This window comes from Bombus fervidus, chromosome 5 (genome assembly GCF_041682495.2).
Source record: "Bombus fervidus isolate BK054 chromosome 5, iyBomFerv1, whole genome shotgun sequence".
NCBI classification, from domain to species: Eukaryota; Metazoa; Arthropoda; class Insecta; order Hymenoptera; family Apidae; genus Bombus; species Bombus fervidus.
In genome coordinates, this window is record NC_091521.1 from 1,645,735 (window position 1) to 1,665,121 (window position 19,387).

General features: G+C 32.2%; 4 protein-coding genes across 19 annotated transcripts in view; 1 reads left to right on the forward strand and 3 right to left on the reverse strand.

Moving 5' to 3' along the window:
* The window catches only part of Sif (guanine nucleotide exchange factor still life), a 32,229-nt gene extending 24,444 nt beyond the window's left edge, over positions 1-7,785 (reverse strand). For 4 of the 7 annotated variants that reach the window (XM_072004019.1, XM_072004022.1, XM_072004021.1 and 1 more), the window contains exons 1-6: positions 7,677-7,785; positions 4,556-5,223; positions 1,122-1,306; positions 924-1,042; positions 576-783; positions 74-318 (exon numbers count right to left, since the gene is read on the reverse strand). In XM_072004019.1, coding sequence (XP_071860120.1) covers positions 74-318; positions 576-783; positions 924-1,042; positions 1,122-1,306; positions 4,556-4,722 — 924 coding nt within the window. In that variant the 5' untranslated portion in view covers positions 4,723-5,223; positions 7,677-7,785. Of the gene's footprint in view, positions 1-73; positions 319-575; positions 784-923; positions 1,043-1,121; positions 1,307-4,555; positions 5,224-6,618; positions 7,012-7,676 lie in introns of those variants that run through there. The other 3 variants (XM_072004018.1, XM_072004020.1, XM_072004017.1) reach the window with 3 other exon arrangements.
* Positions 7,786-7,911: 126 nt separating this feature from the next.
* LOC139987597 (NAD(P)H oxidoreductase RTN4IP1, mitochondrial) lies at positions 7,912-10,736 on the forward strand. 5 transcript variants are annotated; one of them, XM_072004035.1, is made up of 6 exons: positions 7,912-8,039; positions 9,370-9,648; positions 9,741-9,950; positions 10,034-10,146; positions 10,226-10,490; positions 10,561-10,736. In XM_072004035.1, exons 2-6 carry the CDS (start codon positions 9,409-9,411, stop codon positions 10,666-10,668), a joined length of 936 nt encoding a protein of 311 aa, XP_071860136.1. In that variant the 5' UTR covers positions 7,912-8,039; positions 9,370-9,408; the 3' UTR covers positions 10,669-10,736. The 5 variants fall into 5 exon arrangements, with proteins under 5 accessions (XP_071860136.1, XP_071860135.1, XP_071860137.1 ...); XM_072004034.1 differs by lacking the exon at positions 7,912-8,039 and adding an exon at positions 8,782-9,320 and having other exon boundaries at positions 9,419-9,648; XM_072004036.1 differs by lacking the exon at positions 7,912-8,039 and adding an exon at positions 8,784-9,343 and having other exon boundaries at positions 9,416-9,648.
* Positions 10,670-12,508, reverse strand: Trprs-m (Tryptophanyl-tRNA synthetase, mitochondrial). The gene is made up of 6 exons (XM_072004038.1): positions 12,363-12,508; positions 12,081-12,248; positions 11,649-11,911; positions 11,406-11,527; positions 11,054-11,324; positions 10,670-10,965 (listed from the first exon to the last, which is right to left on the reverse strand). Exons 1-6 carry the CDS (start codon positions 12,441-12,443, stop codon positions 10,734-10,736), a joined length of 1,137 nt encoding a protein of 378 aa, XP_071860139.1. The 5' UTR covers positions 12,444-12,508; the 3' UTR covers positions 10,670-10,733.
* On the reverse strand, positions 12,431-19,306 carry Zmynd8 (Zinc finger MYND-type containing 8). 6 transcript variants are annotated; one of them, XR_011799892.1, is made up of 10 exons: positions 19,153-19,306; positions 18,134-18,606; positions 17,637-17,955; positions 17,377-17,557; positions 15,304-17,283; positions 14,908-15,200; positions 14,181-14,310; positions 14,049-14,095; positions 12,935-13,393; positions 12,431-12,646 (listed from the first exon to the last, which is right to left on the reverse strand). XR_011799892.1 is itself a non-coding variant. In XM_072004029.1 (7 exons), exons 2-7 carry the CDS (start codon positions 18,559-18,561, stop codon positions 14,233-14,235), a joined length of 3,279 nt encoding a protein of 1,092 aa, XP_071860130.1. In that variant the 5' UTR covers positions 18,562-18,606; positions 19,153-19,306; the 3' UTR covers positions 14,132-14,232. The 6 variants fall into 6 exon arrangements, 3 of the variants coding, with proteins under 3 accessions (XP_071860130.1, XP_071860132.1, XP_071860131.1); XR_011799890.1 differs by having other exon boundaries at positions 12,935-13,705; XR_011799891.1 differs by lacking the exon at positions 14,049-14,095 and having other exon boundaries at positions 12,935-13,705.
* Between the last annotated feature and the right edge of the window lie 81 nt (positions 19,307-19,387).

The following is a 19,387-nucleotide window of genomic DNA, read 5'->3' on the forward strand; positions in this document are numbered from 1 at the left end:
CATGTATGTTACGATGTTACACATTCTACAAACGTAGAAGAATATACACATAGATAATGATTGTACAACTTACCTGTGATCCAACGGTGACTGTTTCGATTCCTACGTTTGCCGTCTTTGGTGTAGTTTGACAGGTTTCATTTTGTTTCTCTTTTTGCTTTGATTCGCCTGTTTTCGGTGTTTTTCCTGGCGTTACATTCGCATTGTTAACGTTGTCGTAGAGGGATGCACTGGATGTTGCTGCAGTTATTTTATCACGAGCTGGTGTCATTTCAACTTCCGTGGATCGTGCCATAGTTCGCGGAAGCGTAGAAGTACCTGCATTATGTATAACAGAATAACAGTAAAATAAATAGAAATATATCAAACCTCGTACTATCACGTTAAAAATCGGAATGCAAATTGACGTTTAAGTAGATAGCTCAGTGTCAGCATATAAATAATTAACTTAACAATCTGTTAAACACGCGCGCCTCTACATGAACACAAGATTACCCGCAGATTACTTGTCTATTATGCAATCTTGAAATTAATTTACGTATATATTAATATACAACTTAACAAATATATCGTACCACAAAAGCCTCGATATCTAGCTTCTTGGCTTCGAAACCTGGCAAGTTGTTCTGGGGTCATACAAGTGCATTGAGGTTCCCTGGATCTACTCGGTGATGCCGGTGTCGATAAGGGCTTTCTCCGGGTTTTGATCTTTTGTTTGTTAGGTGGCTCAAGCTTCAACGAGTAAGAAGAGGACGCTTTCCTTGAAATCTTGAACGACGGTGACTGTACGAAAAATTAACTAATGACTGTAAATGACTCGAATACCATGAAAATTAATGCCGATCCCTGTTCTTATGAAACCGGTAAAATGTCCAAAATGATTCCATGCGTACCGCACAAAAGAACATTCGTTATAAACTTACGCAACATTCTCTGAATTGTTTAGCATCTATCGGAGAAGTAAAATTCAATCCCCACGTATCGTTGGTCATTGTATCTTTCCAGTAAACAAAACACTCTGATGCTTGTCCGATACGTGTACCTAGAATAATATTAATTATCTTTTAATAAGTTACATTTCTGTCTATCGTTTTTCATACGATATCAAGTAATGATCTTACCTGGTTGAACTAATCGTACATCCAAAATTTTGTCCACCTGACTGTTGTATGCGGTAATATGGAAAATACATTCTGGCGAATCTTGAATGCATGTGATATTTACAGGAACTAAATCCTCGGAGACCTGCTGCCACTTTACAGTCCCTGCTCCACTGGCACTTACATGGAACACTTCGGCCCACAGTCTAAAAATTTTTATTGCTGAATTGTAATTGGTCACAATAAAAACATTTGTTGCATATATCGAACAGATTACTACTGAAAGGAAACGAACAAAAACAATTCAAACGAACAAGATGTTTGAATATCAGTCAGCATAGAAATATGTATTCAGCACACGGTATGACTACTATTATAAATAACGTTCTCTATTCTCCGTCTTCCTCTTCTTCTACTTGTTCTTCTTTTTTAATTTTTCTTTATCTTCTGCTCCACCTTTTACTTTTTCTTCTATATATCTTTGTTCGCATATAAGCGCATGGTAATACGCGAATAATTTACAAGGAAGAAATCAAACTATGTCAGGTGAATGTCGTTGACAAATTTCAACAGATCGGTTTGAATAAAAATAGTCGTACAGAGTATACATCTGTTTCGTTTCGTTAATTGATTATTACAGAATACAGATTTACACTTCGCATTTAATCGTAAGGAAAACTCTGTTTCTTCAAATATTTGAAAGACGTTTTTGATATATATATCAAGATATATGTATGTAACGCGATTGCAAAATTAACAGGAAGCTAAAAAGTTTATACATTTCGAGTGTCAAAATACATAATATAAGATTTATGATGTATGGATGTCCATTCCGAATTCTTTCTTTCTGCCTTTTTTAAAAGGATATGTCCTAATCCTCGGTAACTACTAATTAATTAACTTTTACTAATACAATTACGGTTGAATCTCAGTAAGTTGAATCTCAAGGAAAGAAACAGGATCTTCGAATTTTTCGAATAAGAAAAGTTTAACAAGCGGGAATTTAACAAACTTAAAGAAATTTCGTGCAAGGAATAATATTTTTCAAATTGTGACAATTCGAAAAAAAAGATTAATTTTCGAAGGTGAATTTTTTATTTACGAAAATAAATGATAGTTTACTTTATATTATATATAACTTGGGTGCGAGGGATACGCGCATGATGCAGGAATCTAAGACTTACAGAGATAAATTTCAAATTGCAGAGGTTGGCTTTGTTTAAATCTGAACTATACAGGTAAAATAACGCACCTAAACACGTGACAAATAATTCGAGATAAAGTAAGTTTATATATCCAAAGCGGGTCGAAAAGCAAAGAACGAAATTGTAGTGTTATAGAAGTTTTCGTGTCGTTGAGCTTCAACTGTATTATTGAGCAGGCAATAGCAGAAACTTAATATCGTAAATAAAAGACTGTAAGGAAAATATTTATTTCCAAATAACATTAACTCAATCCAAGATTTAAATCGTCCCTATAGTATTCTGGAGTTGGCTATATCAATGAATGTTTCTTCTTACTTCTTACAGTTTTAATTTAGGATTGCGCTATGTACATATATCTTTCTGATTAGCATACGTACGAATATTTTGAAAATATTTTGAAAAATGTGAATTATCAAATATATTATCAAATCTCACTAACCAAACCAAGCGTGAATACTATTTAGGTTTCATGCTTTGACTTTATAACTGGGCAACCATTTGTGTCTTTATAACTTGAGAATCATTTATTTATTCTTGAGCCATCGTAAACAAGATGTTACATCGATACTTGCGTAAGTATACACATACGGACATACGTATATAAATATATAACGAAACAAAATAGATCTATATTGAACTTGTACGATCTTTTTTTAACTCACGATCATTTTTTAAATACATGGATAAAATTTATTGGATACCTCACCAGACAGTGTGTAATACGAAAAAACAAATTTATATTCTTTTGTTTCGTGTTTGCTTTTTTGTCGTTTCCCTTTTGCTTTTAATTTTCTTTTTTTTTCTTTTTCTTATCTTCTGAAATTAAAGAGTACAAGATGCATATTTGTATTTTTAATTCATTTTTTAAGAGACATGCATGTCAATAACGTAAATAATTAAAATATCAGCTAATGTGCATGTTTCATTGTATAAATTAAACTTACAACGTATCGCGATCCCACTATCATCATTTTTGTGCAGCGTTATTATGCACGATTTCTTTCTTTTGGAATAGAATGCAATAATAACTGTATCAAATATAATTGCATAAATTGCAATGTGCATGCAATACAGTCCTAAATTTAACAGATAATGTGTTACAGTCATATAAGCACGACGAAATTTAATGGACAAAGTGCAAAAAAGATTAACTCATATAAGAGCGTGTATATCCTAAAGTGAGCGTGTTGCTCATATTAACAGAGTATCAATAACATTTATGGTTAGAATTTTTTAATAATTCTAGAATTATGTTAGTTTGAAAGTATATAATAATTTTAAGCATAATAAAACTACAGAAATGTATAAATGATCACAGCATATGATTAAACAGTGTTCAAAAACGAATTATACATTTTCAAGATTTGACGTAGCTATAAAATTATTATATGTATAGCTATAAAATCCTTTAAAGGATTTATGTTACGATATTAATTTTAAATTTAGTAGAAAATCATATGTTGTGTCTTCGATATTGGAAAAGATAGAAATATGATTAAGTAGAATTTCAGCTAAGACAATGGGCGATATGGCAACTAAATGATAGAAGATCAGGGATAGATAAAATAGGATATGTATCAAAAAATGAAGTCAGAATAGAGAGAAAGGAAGAGAAAGTGATTTGATGCGAAATACGTATATAGATGATTGTAAATATGGGTACATATGTGCGTGTCAGAGAGAAAACAGCAAAAAGACAAATAAACAAGAAATAAGAAAGAATGGAAGAGAGCGAAAAAAAAGGAGGAAAGAGGAAAATCTCAGGTAGAACAATTTAATTAAACGCGTATTTAATCAACATTATTACAATAGATGATAGTCTTCGAGGATATTTCAAGTATTCAAGTATCAAAAAGGAGAAAAGAGAAGATCTTCAGTTGCACGAAATATCGCGCGCTCTTATTTAAAATTCAAATTCAGGGAACAGTATGCGCATTACGGACTAGAGGTACACGCTACTGCTACATAGATACGGCAGGGAAATAAAGATAGTGATTAGTTCTCTTAAAAAGGACAATGTAAAAGCAAACAGTTCGAATAAATATATTCTACCTGAGGAGAAAACAAGTAATAGTGCATTCGATGTAAATGTGTGTGTATGTGTTATATGGGGACATGTGGACAATTGAGTTGGGAGCTAAATGAGAAGGGGCAATGTGTTTTCATGAGTAAGTAGCCTTCCTAAAAAGTAAAGACTGATAATGGAGTCGAATGGAGTGGTTGAATGGTTGAATGGTATGGTATGCGCACCTCTTCCTTTCTCTTAAGCTTCCGCACCTGAGCAAGTGGCCAGTGTCACCCCTGCGACCTCCGCTGCCGCCCATTCCGCCCCTCGCGCCAGCCTGCCATGGTGAATCCTCGTAACGATAAGCCTTTCTGATAAGAGGAGCACAACTGCAAGACAACTTATTGCCCATTCTATTCTTGTTATTCTCTTATACCACCTGTAATCTTTCCTTCTTTCACGCAACCTTTGAATAATCAATTTACTGTTTTTTCAACAACTACCACTATTTCTCCCTTCTTTGTGCTTTCCTTGTCTGTTTATGTTTTCCTTCGTTAAGATTTGATCTTAATCAACCTGTTCTGTTGTGTGCGTTTTGCAGTCAGTGGTGAACCCCTCGTTTCTTCTTATTCTTGTTGTTCCTTTTTTGCTCCCTAATTATCGATGTTTATCGGAATATCAAGATGCTGTATATTCACGTTGATTGGCTTGTCTATCGACGTTTGGCACCGTTTTCATTAATCATCGATTTAGTTGATGATAATTTTTATTTCATTCTCTTGTTCTATTCTGGGAAGCACTGTATAACAGGGACAATACCCCGCGATATGAGAAAGGATGTAGGAGAATATACCTTTATTGTCACATCATTGCAGGTGTTCAAAAGTTTATCAGCTTGCCCCTGACATAATCGCTGGAAATATAATAATTGTATCATATTAATTTAAAAATTGTCAGTGAAACAGGCAAAAAAAGAAAAGAAAAGGAGATAATTCTGTGTCGATCATCAGCTTCACAAGTCACCTTTAACTTTAACCTCAAGTTTATTTAATCCGATATTGTTCTTTTGGACAATATCAGAGAAACAAGCTTTACATTAGAATATAGTAAAATTGCGTAATGTTGCAATTCAGTTACATAATTACTAATAAAAAGAAAGCATTTCGTCAAATAACTTTAAAAATTATATGCAAAAGATGATATATTCTCTGCCTCAAATTATTTCGATACTTAAAAAAATAATTACGATGACACAGTGTCATACGACGACACAGACATTAGCGAGGTGAATGAAGCGGAACAAAGTGTTGCGTGGACGTGTTACGGATAATAATAGGGGTGGCGTTGTCGAGAGGGTTACTGAACCGATACCGACTTTTCACCTACATAATACGCATTACTCTGTTATACTTATATTCGTTATTTCCTGTGTGTATAAATATTGGTTTACCTCAATACTGTTCGCTATTAAAGTTATACCTACCTATTTGTAATAACAAGTACCGCCATTTTTGCTTCAAAAACGACGAAATATCGATATACATACAAGCTTTTGGGCATTGATACAATACGACGCAATCATTTCGCAAACAGGAATAAAAATACAGATCGCGAAATTACTAGCGAACAATTAAAAGCAGTTAGGCAAATGTATCTTTAGATGAATATATTTAGTGTCAGTTAATCCGGTAAATAAGTGTTGGAACAAAATAGAATGACAATTAACGATATGAATAAAAAGGACACTACAGCTCGAAGTAAATTTTGATTAACCATCGAAAATGCTTCTCGAAATATCATTTCCAAAATTTATTTAACAAAAACATTACGCAATTAACGATGAATAGCACATGTCACTGTAACTGGTAACTAATCATGTTATCGAATAATAAAGGAAGACCGACACCGCCTAATCGAAGATATTTCACTGTGGAATTCGAGTAAACATTGCACCAGGTAGGATATACCCATTTGCTGTTTGGTGTTCAATCAACGCCCCTCGTTTCCCAACTTTCAACAAGAGACTCTTCTATTCAAGGTCCTTTTTAGCCTTTCTCATTTTCTGAACACCCTCTGAATACACTTTATCGTATGCTTTTCGTTCTTTCTCCTTTTACGATTCTCCTTCCCCGCCCTCCACCGCCCCACTCTCGCTCCCCCTCTCCCTCCTCAGTCTCTTTTTCTCACACATTTACTCTGCCCAGATAAATAAGTACACACATATCTTCTTGCGTCCGCTCGTTTGTCGCCTACTCATTTGTACAGGTTCGTGTATTTCGACTTGGTTTAGTCACGAGAAAAAACTCACCATTGCATTGGCGGTATCTTCGCCACAGCGGAAGATGTCGAACACGTTCTATGTTTGACGGTAGAAGAAGGTGGAGGTAAAATGACAGTGAGAAAGAAAAAAAGGGAGAAACGAATAGAGAAGGAAGGGAGAAAAGGATATGTGCTGTAGTAGGAGATAGAAAGATAAACGAACGGATGAGAAGGGGTTAGAGACGGAATCAAAGAAGGGATGGGCTACCGCGATCGTAGTAGCGGGGTGTGAGATCACGGTATCCACCCTTTTCGAAAGCAAATGATTCGCAAACGATCACCTGTCAAACAATAAGCGATAGTTGACCTAACGACTGACGCCGTTCAACAGGATCTAAAACACCTGACAATTCACTGACAGACTATTTAAAATAAAAGATTACGCGTCCGAAATTTCCGGTATTTCGCGCGAAATCCTCGCGGACGGCGTAGTCATGGATACTGCAGGATCGGGTAAAAGAGGCGACTGCCCCGTTACCCACTACCCCTTCTTCTACGAATGCGCGCCCCTCGACCGAAAATGTCAATATCCTCTCTCGCTGCGCCCGCGATGCGCTCCATGTTACTCTGAACAGCCCTGTATGCGTTTTCCCATTCCCCTTCGTCCACCTCCTTTCGACCCCTACACCAGCCCTTTCCCCCTCTTCTTCCTCAGAGTTTTACTCCTACTCCTACTTCTCTGCCCACCCCTCACCTGTTCCTTCATTCTCCCGATTTTTTTCCTTTCTCACCTCTTCCTCATCCCCACTTATTCTTTCTCTTTTTATCTCTCTCAGTTTACTTCTCTCTCATTATTTCTCCTTTGGTCTGTATGTCGATTACGTGTCTCCCCACTTTAGTCCTATCAGCAAGTACTTAAACAGGGATGTCACACAAAGATCAAACTATTTTTACTAAAATTTCTAAAATTTACACCTTATTTCATTTCTTTTCACTCAATCAGCTTATGCACTTTTCTCTTCAAAGTCTTCACTTTTATCACTTTTATCCCCTTTTGCATTCGATCAATTATATCGAATCAATTATTTAAACTTTCGCTAAACTCACCGTGAAACAAATGCAGGGTGATCGCTGTCACCGTCGTCGTCGTCGTCGTCGTCGTCGTCGCCGTCGTCGCCGTCGTCGTCACCGTCGTAGTCGCTGTCGTACCTCTATCCCGAGGCGTAACCATAGTGATTAGCGATCGATAACAGGCATGCGCATTGTCAAATTTACTCGTAAAACGAAAGAACCACCCTCGTTTTACTCTCTTGTACCACATGATCCACTGCTAAAAGTACCACCAAAGATTAACGAAACCACATCTTCGATCATCTATGCGCATGTAGCATAATTTATTATCATACACGGACTTGAGTATCGTCGAGCCTTTCTTTTTTTCTGATTGATTGAACGTGTTCAGTAATTAAGGTATACATATCTATATAAATAAATTTTATCCCTACTCGTGTACATAATGCGTCAACGTGCGTATATAATTCAATGATGTATACAGAATTTTCAAAATCATGAATGTTTTTCATTTCACGCACAATACTGATATGAACGCTTCAAATATAATTATAATATATTATTATTATTATATTGTAATATATTTAGCAATATAACAACCAAATAATGCATGTATTTCTTCTAATGCTTATTATATATACATAAGTATTCTGTATATGTCTATTATATTTAATATTTAAGAATGAAACGAAGAGTAATATCAATGACATTATATGGCGGTCAATTATATTTATCATTATTTTTCGTTAATTTCTTTTTTTAACATTAAATTCATAAACTTTATCTTTTATTATAACAGATATAATGTAATAATGACATTAATTGTGAAAATATATGATTTTGACTATTGATGTAAATATTCTAAATGAAAAAAATATTCGTTTATACATATACATTTGTATGTACATTTTATTTGATTTTATTGCTTTTAATTCGTCAATAGGAATAGAATTTCTAATCATGGTACATTTCAATTTAATGGATAACAAAGATAAAAATACGTAAATAAGACGTTACACAAACTTAATCACGTACATATATATACATGTATATACATGATATATTTTATACATATATATGTACTCAAATCCATATATATATATATATCAAAGTGTACATATCAAAGAAAAAAGAACAAATAAAAAAAGACACACGACATTAACGTTCAATTCATAATTCGTATTGGATACAGCTATTGGATACGTATAGAATACAGGACAAATTAATGTTAGACAATTTTACCATGGAAAAGAACTTCAATCAAAGTCACTAAATTATCCATTTTTCTAATATCATGTGTTTTGTCATCATGTGAATTTACATTGTTAAATTACAAAAGAAAGTATTTCTAATATTGCTGCGAATCTTTTGAACGTAACCTATCTTTAAATCTTACATTATTTAGTGACCAACTGAAATCAATGTGGAAAATGTTAAAAAGAATAACGCTAAATCTAAAATCAAATATTGGAAGCATACAATCTCGTTTTCTTAGTAATGTATTAGCCAAATATAAAGAAAATGTTGAGGACAAAATGCAAGCTTGGCAAATTCACTCATACGGTGGTTTGGAAGAATTAAAACTTTCAAATATTAGGATTCCAGTGATCGCTAAACCAACAGATGTTCTTGTCAAAGTTGAAGCCTCTAGCGTAAACTCTATAGATATAGCTATGACAAGTATGAATTAACTTATACTAATTGTCAGTTTCTTTTTTGTTTCTTACAGCTTAAACAATAAACATCTAGCATCATAACTGAATGTTTTATGTTAGAAGGATATGGCGCAGTAATGTTAAATTTAATGAGAAAAGCTAGAAATCTTACCAGCGGACAATACGGTGAATTAGAATTGCCATTAACTTTAGGTAGAGATTTTTCTGGCATAGTAGTGTCAAAAGGACATGGTGTTGGAGATAGATTAATGTTAGGTGATGAAGTATGGGGTGTAGTTCCTGTGGAACAACAAGGTTGTCATGCTGGTTATGTAGTTGTTGATAATACATCGGTAAATAAAATTGGATAAATAAATAATAAATATATGAATACATCGCAATATAACATACAAAATATATAAACTATAGTGATGTTCATTCATAGGTCAGTCTACGACCTAGAAATTTATCATACATCGAGGCAGCCAGTATATTATATGCTGGCCTTACAGCATGGTCTGCATTGTGGATTACTGGTGCGTTGTGTTATAAAACTAAAATGCCTATAAGAAGAAATAATAGAGTCCTAGTATTAGGTGGTTCAGGAGGAGTAGGAACTATAGCAGTACAACTTTTAAAGGCTTGGAACATGCATGTAATACAAATTGATATTGTCATTTGTGATACAAGTAAGAATTAATGTTTTTATATATTATAAAACATATAAAAATGATTCAGGTCATTACTACATGCAGTAGTGATGCTGTAAATATGGTACAAAAGCTTGGACCTGATGTTGTAATTGATTATAAATTAGACGATGCTGATTCGAGAATTATTGCAGAGGGACCGTATGTAATTCAGTCATTAATCTATCCTACATTAAAGAATGTCTATTTTTGATATAAACTTTATTAATTTCCAATTCAGGTATAATATAATTTTGGATTGCGCTAATCAAGGGGCAGATCTAATACGATCAAGGGGTTACCCCCATAGTACTTATATAACTTTGAATTCTCCGGTACTAAAAAATACCGATCAACATGGATTAATTGTGGGTACAGTAAAGAATATAGGAGAGCTGGTAAAATATAATATTCCAATTGAAAATAAAAGTACAGTGAAATGGGGATTTTTTATTCCTTCTGCAACAGGAATTAAAACACTTAAAGAATTTGTTGAAAGTGGAAAGGTTGTATACACACACATACACACATATATGATCATAATATAGCATACCAATATCTTCTTACTTTGCACAGGTGGTTCCTGTGGTTAAGAAAGTCTACCAATTTCAAGATTTACCATTAGCTTATGATAGAGTAACTCAAGGTCATTTACGAGGTAAATTGGTTATTGATATGAGATAGTATCATCAATACAATATTTATTAAATAAGTATACATCTTATTTTTAAATAAATATTCAGTCTATATTATATATTGTGTATTATATTTTGTACTGATTTATTTTCACGAAGAATGTCATTTTTAAAGCCGATTTTATTTTGAACTTCACACCAACAATCACTAGCTATATCTGTTGCCCTTTCTGTACCGCTTCTCAAAATTTCTTGCAAATAATCTGGTTCCTTAATTAATCTTGAAAATTTTTCACGAATAGGAGTCAATTTTTCTATAACTAAATCCGCTACCACTAATTTATATCTGCAATACATAAATAGAAAAATGAAAAGAAAATAATTTAAATACAAAGCGAGTAAAGATAAAAAACTTAATATCTTAATGTACATACTTTCCAGTATCTAGTTCTTCTACTTCAGAACATATTTGATTTGGTGATTTTCCACTAAGCATGGAGTGGATAATAACTAAATTTGCAACACCAGGCCGTGTTTCTGGTTCATAAGTTACCTTCGATGTACAATCGGTAACTGCCTTCTTTATTTTTGTTGCCAATACTTCTGGCTTATCTAGTATATCTAATCTGCCCTTTGGATCTTGGTCAGACTTTGACATTTTCTTTGAAGGATCACGAAGAGATTTTATACGTTGACTTGCATTTTCTGCAACACATGCATTCTATTAGCAATAAATATATCATAAAATATATAGTTTATTTATCTTTAAATAAATAAAATTTTTACCATTAACTAAACAATGAGGCACTGGAAAAGTATTTCCAAATCTTTTATTGAATTTAATGGCTAACTCTTGTGCTAATTGAATGTGTTGAACTTGATCTTGTCCAACTGGAACATGTGTTGCTCTGTAATATGCATTATTTTTCTTACTAGATTATAGTTTCAATTAATACAATGTATTAATGTATCCTGAGGATACATGAAATAAAGTATCAATCTTATTATTTTTGCATATAAAATACCTACTTATACAGCAATATATCAGCACTTTGTAGAACAGGATAAATATATAAACTTAGTGGGACATATTTTAATGTCTGACTTTTCTCTTTGAATTGAGGTAAGCGAGCTAGTCTTGCTAAAGTTGTTAGACACCCCAAAATCCAGGACAGTTGTGCGTGTGTATCCACAGTAGATTGTTGAAATAATATGCTCTTATTTGGATCAATACCGCATGCTAGTAATATTGCCGTCATTTTAAGTATGTTATCATTTAATTCTTTCGGATCCTATAATATTTATTCTTAATTGACTTGTACTCATATTTCTTTCCTTTTCATTTTAACGAAACCAAAACTTCGTTTTTTATAAACAAATATATATTTAATAAATAGAATAGATATGGTTCTTTGAGTATGTTACCATTAAATACAGAACATAAATTCAATAAATCTTTACATGTGGTAAAGTAATAGAGTGCATATCTGCAATGCTCCAAATAACATTTTCTCCGCTATCTTGTAACTGTACCCACTTTTGTATAGCTCCAAGATAATTTCCTAAATGCAAGTTTCCAGTTGGTTGAATTGCCGAAAATATTCTCTTTGGATAGTCACTTTTGGAAACCTATAATTAATTTTGTGATATATATGTGATATATATCTGTGTGTGTGTGTGTGTGTGTGTGTGTGTGTGCGTGCGTGTGTGTGTAACACAATTTTTAACATTATTAAAATTAACCTTTTGACTGTATTCTTTCGTAGTTATGCATTTGAAAGTATTTCTTCGAAGCGTGATAATGCTCTTTAATCTCGTGAACATCTTTTATCAATTCAGCACCACTGTAGTTATAAAATCAAAATCAAATATCAAATACTTGTTTTGAATTAATCGTAACAACCATCTAGTACCAAATTAAATACGATACACATTTTACTATTAGAGTTGAGATCTTGTGACACTAGAACTCACAAAACTTCGAGCTTTTAAAACCTGGAACTTTATACTATTTTTATGATCTGAAACTTAATTGATACAATTCTACAAATAAATAATGTAGCTTTCTAGACAAAATTTATTAAAATATTAATTTCTGACAGAATAGGTACTCCTCAGAAAAGAAGGAAAAAGATAAGCATTCCAGATTTTGATAACTTCGAAACTTTATAAAGTCTTGTCTTCAGATACAAGTTCTGTGAATATAAAAATTACGTTTCGTCTGATCTTTAGTTTTTATTCATATTCTTATATGTACATATTACATATATACTACATCTATGATACAATCACTGATCATTAGACATAGCTCTTACCATTGACTAAAAACAATATAGGCGTAACACTAAACGAAACTTTGTGTCTCACATTTTGTAATATCGACCTGATAAAAAATCGGAATGTTTCTTATGTCCTCTTCGACTTGCTACAGAGAAAACAGGAATTATGTATATTCAACTCGAAAGGTTAAACCTGTTAAACGTGTAAACTATTAAACATAAGCGCTATAAGGGGAAGCAATTGATGAACTTTTTAATAATTCATAGGAGAAAATTACTACATTAATTATTGTTGCAATTAAAATCAATTTTTTTTTTAAATTATGAAGAATACAATTGCAATACGAATATATGTATATGAATATAGTTACTTATGTATATAAAAATCTAAATATTATTAAAAAGGGATGGGAGACTATGTAGGACGTAAGACATTACATTGTATGTATATGGAATACAACCAATAGGAGTCTTCTGCCGATTTCACAATGGATTCTGAAACAAACTCAAACCACAAAAAATTTAGTACGATCCTATGAGATATGTAATTAATTACCAATAGAAGAGATTTAAACATCATTTCATCGTATTTGTGCATCTCTTCTCTTTTAATGATTTCTTTTAATTCATGTATTACACTTTTGGACCATTAATGTTGATATGTATTGGAGAGGTTATCAAAAATTCATAGGTATAATTGATACTTCTTAGAAGTTGACAAATCTGTAGATACTTATTTATTTATAGTATTTTAAAAAATATACGAGGAAAAGTTTAGATATGGCAAATACTCCAACTTTGCGTTATCTGAAACATAAAAACGCTCTCCCTGGAGAATCTGACTACGAAACAAGAACTGCGAGAATACTTAGAGAATAGAAAAGTACAGAAAAACGCGATATTTAATTATTGAAAATTTTGGAGTGAAATATATAACTATTACCTGGTATTATATACATAAGTAAATTGGCTACACATACATATGTATTTTTTATAAAGGTAGACGGGCATCTCTTCCATTGTTTTTAAAAACGTAGTGGGCAAAAGCTATTTATATCATACTATGCATAACATTTTCATTTATTTTTCTATTTTTTATACAAAACAAGTATAGATTGTTTGTGCAAAATGAAATACAAATATTATTTACTTTGTTTCATCAATATTTTTGTCACTTAAAAATTTTCCCCTTTTAAGCTGTAATATAATTGCACTGAACAACTTTTTTCTTTATTTTCTTTCTTTATTATATAAGTGTCCGTTTATATTAAAGTATACGTACGCTATGATGAATTTCCGTTACCTTCAGTTTCAGAACAACATAAAGATAAAAATCATGATATCTCATTCTGTTTGTCATAAGGCAATTTGTATGTCTTATTAGTAAGTCGGTTTATTTTGATATTATGATTCTGAAAAATACGGATAAATTTGTTGAAACATTACAATAAAGTAATTCAAAATTATCATATAATTTATTGTCATATAATTGTCTAATTATCAAATAATTGAATTATCAAGAAAATCTAGAAAAACAGTGGTAACAAAAATATGAAGGGTCGAAAGACATATTCAGTGTAAGTTGAAATATTAATAGTGTATCTTCAGTTGAAATATTAATCTTAATTTTAATTTCTATTTTAACTAAAATATAAAACATAAATGTAAAATCAAAATTGTTATTCCTATATAGATTAATTATTGGAGCAGGCTCGCTCCTTAAATATATATTCTTTATTTTAAGTTATTTGCATTTTTACATTACAAAAAGTTTATATATAAAGTACTAATTTGTTTTAACTTTACAACAATGACACTTACATATAAATACAAGTTACGATGAGCTACATAATAAAAAATACAATGATATTGCTAAAGCTTAGAGAATAAGTATTTATAATTTACGAAACTTCTGGCTTCAATTGCAGAGACTTACACTAAAATATGCTCTAGGCCCTCCACATGTTTGATGCCATGTGCTGTGCATTTATTATAAGTCTGGGCATCACCTGTTGCTGATTTGAATTTGCAGTAGAACTAGTAATAATAGTAGTGAACGAAGGTTGTTGAGCACATGTTCTCATATGCACTGACCAATGTGATTGTTGGCAAGGATAATCACAGTATGCAGTATTCCAACAGCAGTAAAATAATGCTTCTCTGCCACACATTGCACACCATTGTTTACGTTTGATTTCTTCAATACAACGTAACATCCCCTCTTCGGCTTCTCTACGAGTTTCCTCGACAGCACGTAATCGTTCAGCTTCTAAGCTTGCCTTCATTTCTCTTAATATTCTGTCTGTAATAAACAAAATATTTACGAAATGTATATGTAACCTTTGTAAACAGACATAATAAAATGTAAAATAAAATGACGCACGAAGCGACCTGCAAAGACATACCAGTGTTGTGTTTTAATTCTGTTAATTGTTGTTGGTGTTGCCACCTCATTCGTTCTATCTGTAATCTTAAAAAATGAACTGACGCTTGATGATTTTCGGACATATTGCGATTTTCACAATTTTGATTCTCATGCGCTGCTTCCTTATATGCCTCTTCCATTAATTTAGCCATTTTTGTAGCTAAATCTTGAGCATCGTGATATAAACGAGCACTAATAGGACCTGCTTCTGGGGGCAACATTTGATATTCATTTTCAGCCTGAGTAGGCGTATGAATAGTAGATTCGATCTCACTGGATAATGTATTTGTCGATGAACGAGGAATATGTTGCGGGTAATTACGAGGTTTATTAGGAAATGATTTTCTAGCTTTATTTTCCTTTACTTGTTGTTCTTTTACTCTCAACGAATCTCTGGAAATTTGTTGTACATGAGCCGAAATATCACTCTTTTTTTCATTCTCGATAGTTTCCTCAGTACACTTTTTCGTGATATTAGATTTATCATCATTTACTATGAAAAGTAACCCGACAGGTTGATCTGTAGCATTTTTTCTATTAATGTCAATATCGCCATTAATATCAACATCAAGTGATGTTTTATTAGTTTGTACTGAAATAGACGATGCTGTTAAATTACTATTATTATCACTTTTAGAGTCCTCTTTCAATGTCATTGAATCATTCTGGCGTTTAATCAAAATTGTCGATTCTACCATATTCTGATTTTGTTCCATTGTAATAAATTTTAAAGCTTTCTCAGCGTTCATTTTATCCACTATTCTAGTCTTTGGCTTGTAAACTTTTTCTGTGTTTTCATGGTTTCTAAAATTATTCTTCTGTAAATTTACATTTTGACCGGCAGTTCTTTTAATAATGCTCACTTTGAAGGGAATTCGTTTTTTGGATATGTGAATGTCTTTTGCTATATGCTTTTTCAGGGATTTTGTCTCTTGTTGTAATGAATTCTCCAAAGATTTTGCATTATTGTTTGTTGCATTTTCAGGATTAATATCTTGTTTCAACATTATAGAATTTGGTGTTTTCGCGTCGTATTTTACTGGATTACTGACACATTTCTCATTATTTACATTATTTGTATTAGTTTTACTTGTACTTGGCGTATTTATATCTTCTTTCATAACCACCTCGAACTTTGCTGACATATTCTTCTCAGGTTCCGCATTCACTTTCCTTTTTCTTTCTCTTGGTTCATTTAAATTATTGCTTGTAATCGTAACCGTTTCGGTTTTGTGAAAGTTATCAGATTCTTGTACTGCTTTAAATGATTTATTTTCAATTTTGCTTCCTTTGTTAGTTACGTTAAATTCATTTGATATTTTATTTTCAGTATCGGAATTGTCTGCTTTTTCCGAGTTTGTTTGCAAATTATTTTTTACATGAATCCGCTTTTTAAGAAGCGACGTCTTTTTGGGAAGCAAGAGTTGCGGTGATGTACAATTATTAGAATGAAGAGGATCATAATTTGGTAACAGTAATTTTATTTGCATTGGATCATGCGGATTATATTGCACTTTGGGAGGCGCAAATGTAAATTGGCCAAACACAAGTTCTAGCTTCCGACAATGACGAGTAATTTCCTTAACACACTCTACCATATCTAATTTTCTCTTCCTCGGTAATGGAGCAGGTGGGTTTTCGGAATATAGATACAAATCTCGCGGAGGAACCCATGCTCGATCGTGTTCCCCAAAAAATCGCACATCAATAAAACCTTGAGAATTGATTCGAGGCATAGCTTTAGCAGGCCAAAATGGGAAGCCTTTCAACTTCGCCCACACAAGTGGATGAGGACGACGACAGGGTTCAATAAACCATGCTGGTTGTGGTCTTGGTAAGTTTCTGCCATGAGCATAACAGTCAGGGCATGCTTCAATTTCTGATACTTCCTGACGTGCCAATTTAATAATCTGTTTCGCGGCATTCGTTAATTTAGATGTATCTGTGTATACACCACCACCTGTATAATTTAATTAAAATAAAACCCATTTCAGTATTATTGTTCTAATGTACTTAATTCCAATATAATATTAATTTATGTTTACACACATACATGTGTTAAATACAATACAGTTGTGTTGTATCCACTTGGCATCAGCCATGAATGCATCTGTACTACCATATAATTTAGCCCGAACATTCGATTCTAAAAGGCTCAGATCCATTGGCTTTACCACATAATCTAAATAATTTGGAGCCTCAGAAAGTTCCACTGGTTTCCAAAATGGCTCTGACTATGACCAAAATACTTGAATTCAATTTTACTAGAATAATACAAAAATAATTTAACATAAATAGAAAATTAATGCATACACCAGGATATTCTCTCATTATGTCGACTACATGTTTCAGTAATAAACATAATTGGTCAACAGATAGTTGTGCCATAGCTGTAGAACGTGTTTCTGCATTTTCTGCCTGTAAAATAGCTGCACATTCCCCACATATCCAATTTTGGATAATCGACTGTTGCATTCCTATACATTTTCGATGCCATGATCTAGGGCAAGCACTGCAATGTGCTTCTACAGATTCCTTGTGACATCGCCAACAAAATTTATCATTTATATTTCTCTTTCTTCGCTTATTTCTCAAATTATTTTCGTCTAAGGAAACATCCGTCTCTTGTGTACTGAAAGAATAAATTTAGTTTCTTAGTTCATTTTATTTTGTGAAATATTATTAATTTTAGCGAAATATTTGGAATCCTAATTCCTTGCACTATGTCCTTACACAGACTCATATTTGTGAGTAAAATAAAATAAAATGAAAAATGTTGAACAGTAAAAATAAACATTGTCCGTGCTTACTTAACGTTTCGTCGTGTCCTTTTTAAATTATTTCCACTTTTAAACACAGTTTCTTTTACATTTTCATTTTTACTTGACTTAGAGTCATTGTCAGAAACAGAAGAAATTGTATCCAACTTCCCTGTATTCTGCCTACGTTCTATTTTATTTATATTACATTTCACTTCTTTCTTAATGTTTTCTAAAATGATCACTTCCTCATTTTTACTTTCCTTTTGATCAGAATTTGTAATATCCTGTGCATCTTTAATGTCATCCTTTGTATCCGTAATGGCAACTTTATTTGTTTCCTTGTTAATGTTATCAATTAGATTATGTTCTTTTTGGACATTTGTTGATTGTGAATTTTCTTCTTGTGATTCATTTGTAATTGAATTTTGTAGATACGAGGAATCTGTAAGATCTTTCTGCGCCTCTACCGATGTCATTTTGATGTCATTTTATTGCATGCATTTAGTTGAATATATGTTTACCTAAACACAATGTTGAAAACAACATAATTGTTCTTCTCTAGATATAAAAGATTATTTATATATTTAAAAGGAAAGTTCCCCCTTCTTCGAAATGGATTTATAAATAATTTTATGTATCGTAAGTATTTAACAGAATATATGTAATGTTGAAGAAATATACAAGAAATATATATATTCAGTAGATAAGTTAGAATTCTTAAGAAACTTTAAGAAATAGAATAAGGGACAAACATAAAAATAAGCTTTGTGAAATAAGCTTAATGAAAAATATTTACCAATGTCTTGTTTTATGTTCGATCAAAGTACTTTAATAATCTTTTAAATGTTAAATTAATAGATTATCAATAAAATCTCTTTGTCTACTTATTCCTATAGCTTTTAGTTTAATACAAAATAAATAGGAATAACAAATGTTGTTCCAATAATATTATTGTATTGCATATTGATTAACAACAATATGATAGAACACATAATAATAGTAAGGTGAACATAGGGAATTTTAAAATATATCCACTACTATAATATGCATACAGACAAAACAATTACCATCTGTATAGAATTTATATAGGAATCCGAAAATAAAATTAATAAAGATATTTTCAATGATTTCTGTAACTTTTAAAATGTATCCAACAGGTCAAGTAAATCACTTTCTATATAAATCCCAAACAACAAGGAAAGCGAAATACCACTCACTAACACGACATTGCATTAAAAGCATGAACATTCTTTCCCCCCTCCAATGTCCGGGGTTCTTACTACCAGTGCCTCCATCCCTCGG